General features: G+C 50.8%; 1 protein-coding gene across 3 annotated transcripts in view; it reads left to right on the forward strand.

Annotated features, from left to right (window-relative positions):
- The first annotated feature begins 667 nt into the window (after window positions 1–667).
- Window positions 668–3,537, forward strand: part of PLPBP (pyridoxal phosphate binding protein) — a 17,001-nt gene continuing 14,131 nt past the window's right edge. The window contains exon 1 of one of the 3 annotated variants that reach the window (XM_017536351.2): window positions 668–1,466. In XM_017536351.2, coding sequence (XP_017391840.1) covers window positions 1,368–1,466 — 99 coding nt within the window. In that variant the 5' untranslated portion in view covers window positions 668–1,367. Of the gene's footprint in view, window positions 1,467–1,505; window positions 1,645–2,288; window positions 2,512–3,537 lie in introns of those variants that run through there. The other 2 variants (XM_017536365.2, XM_017536357.2) reach the window with 2 other exon arrangements.

Below are 3,537 nucleotides of genomic sequence, written 5' to 3' on the forward strand. Positions count from 1 at the left end.
TCTGTGTTAATCCGTGCATGGTCTGGCTCCTCCAGAGGGAGACTCGAGAATCAAACTCCCGGCGTTGTGGCGCACGTCCGCCGTCCCGGCTACTGTGGAGGCAGAGGTGGAAGGATTGCTTGGGCCCAGGAGTCCAGGACTAGTCTGGGCAACATAGTGAGATCCCATCTTAGAAAAAGAATCCAACTGAATGTGCTGAGCTCCTACTAGAGCATCTAAAGCTGCCTGTGGGCCAGGCGTGGTGGCTCACACCTGTAGTCCCAGGTACTCAGGAGGCTGAGGCAGGAGAATCGCTTGAACCCAGGAGGTGGAGGTTGCAGTGAGCCGATATCGGGCCACTGCACTCCAGCCTGGGTGACAGAGGGAGACTCTCTCTCAATAATAATAATAGCAATAATCATGCTATGTAATAATCATAGTAATAATTATATAATTATGGTATATATTATAATGTATCCTATGATAATAATTATGCTATGTACTAATCAGAGTAATAATAACAGTAATAATCATGCTGCCTGTGCCCCCGATGAGGCAGCACTGGCCGCAGGTGGCCGCTAACCCCTTGAAATATAGATGGCCGGACCTGCGGCACATGCAAGTCAACACTACACCGGGTTTCAGAAACACGTACGATTTTCAAAAGAATTAAAATACCGCATTTAGTTTTTCTATTGATTGCATGTTGAAATCTCACTTTGGATATATTGGGTTAAATAAAGTATATCATTAAAATGTTTAAACTTATGTGCCTATAAGAAACTTCCAAAATTACACAGGTGGTTGCGGTATATTTCTCTTGGACAGCACTGGTCTGGAGGACGACAAAAATCAAGATACGTTTGAATCACGCCATGTCTTTAGGGAAAAGAAGAGTTTCCTTTCCTATTGCTTACGGGCTCCTCACAAGAATCAGCTGAAAGAGAAAAGCCCTGGCTCCCGCCCCAGTCACTTCTAATCCTGGTTCCCCGCGCCAAGAAAGCCAGGAACGGGCAAGCCTGGCAAGGCATTGAAAGGGAACAGGACCCCCCGAGTACAGGATGCGTTTTTGCCCCACAAAAGTCCCTTGAGGGTGGGGGACGGCAGCTGCTGAGGCTCAGGAAAGAGGGGAGCACACGGGATGAGGCCCTCAGAGTCAGGCACGCAGGACCTCGACCCCCAGGCTCCTCATTTCCAGGTTCGCAAGTGACCTCCCCAAGATGGCCGTCGCCGGGGGGGCGGTTCTCCGCGCGACACGGGTGTTGATTGGGTGAGACGACTCGATAGTGAGCAATGATTGGTTCACAAGGAGCGAGCTGGGCGGAACCGGAAGATGGTCTGAACCTGGGGTTGCCGGGGTCTTGGGGCTAGGCGTCTGTCCCCGGGGGATGTGGAGAGTCGGCAGCATGTCGGCAGAGCTGGGAGTCGGGTGCGCACTGCGGGCGGTGAACGAGCGCGTGCAGCAGGCGGTGGCGCGGCGGCCGCGGGTGAGGAAGGAGGCTGCGTGGGGACAGTGGGAGGACGCCCTGAGGAGAGGGACACCTGCGTGGGAATGGGTCGTCACGGTGACGCAGAGGGGTCTCCCGAAGAGGCGGGATCCGTCGGCCGCCGAGGGCCACCAAAAAGCTAGCGAAGGGTTTCCCCACCTTCCTTGCCCTGAGTCTGGTAGGTTTCTGGAGATTGGCTTCGTTGGAGCAGAGGGTACCGCTACCTCGGGAAAATGACTTCGTGTCCAGGCATCGTGGCCACTTGTGAACCGCGTCGAGCCGCGTCGTTTCGGGGTCGACAGCCTTGGCGGACGTGAGGGGGGCCAGGCCTGTGCCTACGGACAGTAAGGGGGTCGGGGGTACAAGAGCACCCCACGGAGGCCAGACCCGCCCGAAATCGCGAGTGTGGCAGCGTCTCACCTGCTAAGTGCCCTGGAAATGCCAGTGCCACCCGCAGGCTGAGATGAGGGTGGACTGGCCGGACTTCACTGGCACCACAGCGGCACTTGTTTGTGGGTGCGGGAGGGAGCAGTCCAATCCCAAGCCGGTTAAGGGGAGATTTCGTCTTTCGTGTATATATTTTTTACCTCCTCTTGGACTTATGATTAGACCAGGAATCAAAATCTGCCCACCTCAGTGCAAGTTTAAGCTGAATGGTGTGGAATGAGAAACATAGAGGTCACGGGTTTCTCTAATCGAGCATTTATGCTGGCTGAAGAGTAGCTCAGATTGCAGATGCCCACCATGCCTGACTAATTTTTTGCATTTTTAGTAGACACAGGGGTTTCACTATGTTGGCCAGGCTGTATTATAGTCTTTCCTTGACTGACTATTCTTTAGACATTACCTTGAACAAGTCAGACCCGCAGTATTTCCCTCCCTGTACAAGCAATGCAGTAATCTCTGAAAGCTCTGAGCTCCTTTCTGATGTTAATATTCTGTGATTCTTGGTGATTCTCCAAGAAAAATCTAGGACTTCCCCTAACAAACATCACCCTGGAGGTTCTCTCAGGGAAACGCTCAGGCACATGGGCTGCCTGTTCGGGTGACTCTGAAAAACATCAATTATCAGCATAATCCCAGTAGTCACGACTTGGACTCAAAAGAGGCTGGTTATGCATCCCTGTGGAAGGAAGGAAGAGGAGGCATTTTTCTAATTGACTGACTCCTTCATGTCCTTGAAAACACTGTGATTCTGTGAAAACTCCAGGGGGTGATAGATACAGGAAGACTGAATCATGCAAGGATAAATGAATCTCTTCTCTTACTGTTTCTGTGTGGATTGGGTCAGCAGAATGCATAGAACCCCTGCTCTTTGTGTAGTGGTCGTGCGAGGATGTCAGATAAGTCTAATCCTAAGTCCAGAGTAATTTTGTGTTGCAGTCTTAGTTCTGCCATTAGTTCTTTTCTTTTCTTTTCTTTTTTGAGATGGAGTCTCACTCTGTCACCCGGGCTGGAGTGCAATGATGTGATCTTGGCTCACTGCAACCTCTACCTCCCAGGTTCAAGTGATTCTCCTGCCTCAGCCTCCCGAGTAGCTCAGATTGCAGATGCCCACCACCATGCCTGGCTAATTTTTTGTATTTTTAGTAGTGACGGGTTTCACCATGTTGGCCAGGCTGGTCTCGAACTTCTAACCTCAGGTGATTCACCAACCTCGGCCTCCCAAAGTGCTGAGATTACAGGGGTGAGCCACTGTACCTGGCCGTGCCACTGGTTCTTAATTCACAGATTGAACAATCAATTACTTAGTTACCTAAGCAGGCCATTTGTAGGGTAAATGGGGCAGTGTTATTATGGTGTAATGATACACTAGGACCAGGATGAGTTACCAAAACTGCTAACATTAGGGTTTCAGAAGCCAGAAGTGACCTCTCTTTTGCTTAAAGAGTACAGCCTTCTATTAATGAAGTGATTCTTAAGTCTCCAACATTGGTATGTCTGAGAGTCATCTGGAGAGATTGTTGAAAAGTAAATTATTGGCTGGACGCAGTGGCTCACACCTGTAATCCCAGCACTTTGGGAGGCCAAGGCAGGCAGATCACGAGGTCAGGCGTTCAAGACCAGCCTG

This window comes from Cebus imitator, unplaced genomic scaffold (assembly GCF_001604975.1).
Source record: "Cebus imitator isolate Cc_AM_T3 unplaced genomic scaffold, Cebus_imitator-1.0 Scaffold5, whole genome shotgun sequence".
In the NCBI taxonomy this organism is placed as follows: Eukaryota; Metazoa; Chordata; class Mammalia; order Primates; family Cebidae; genus Cebus; species Cebus imitator.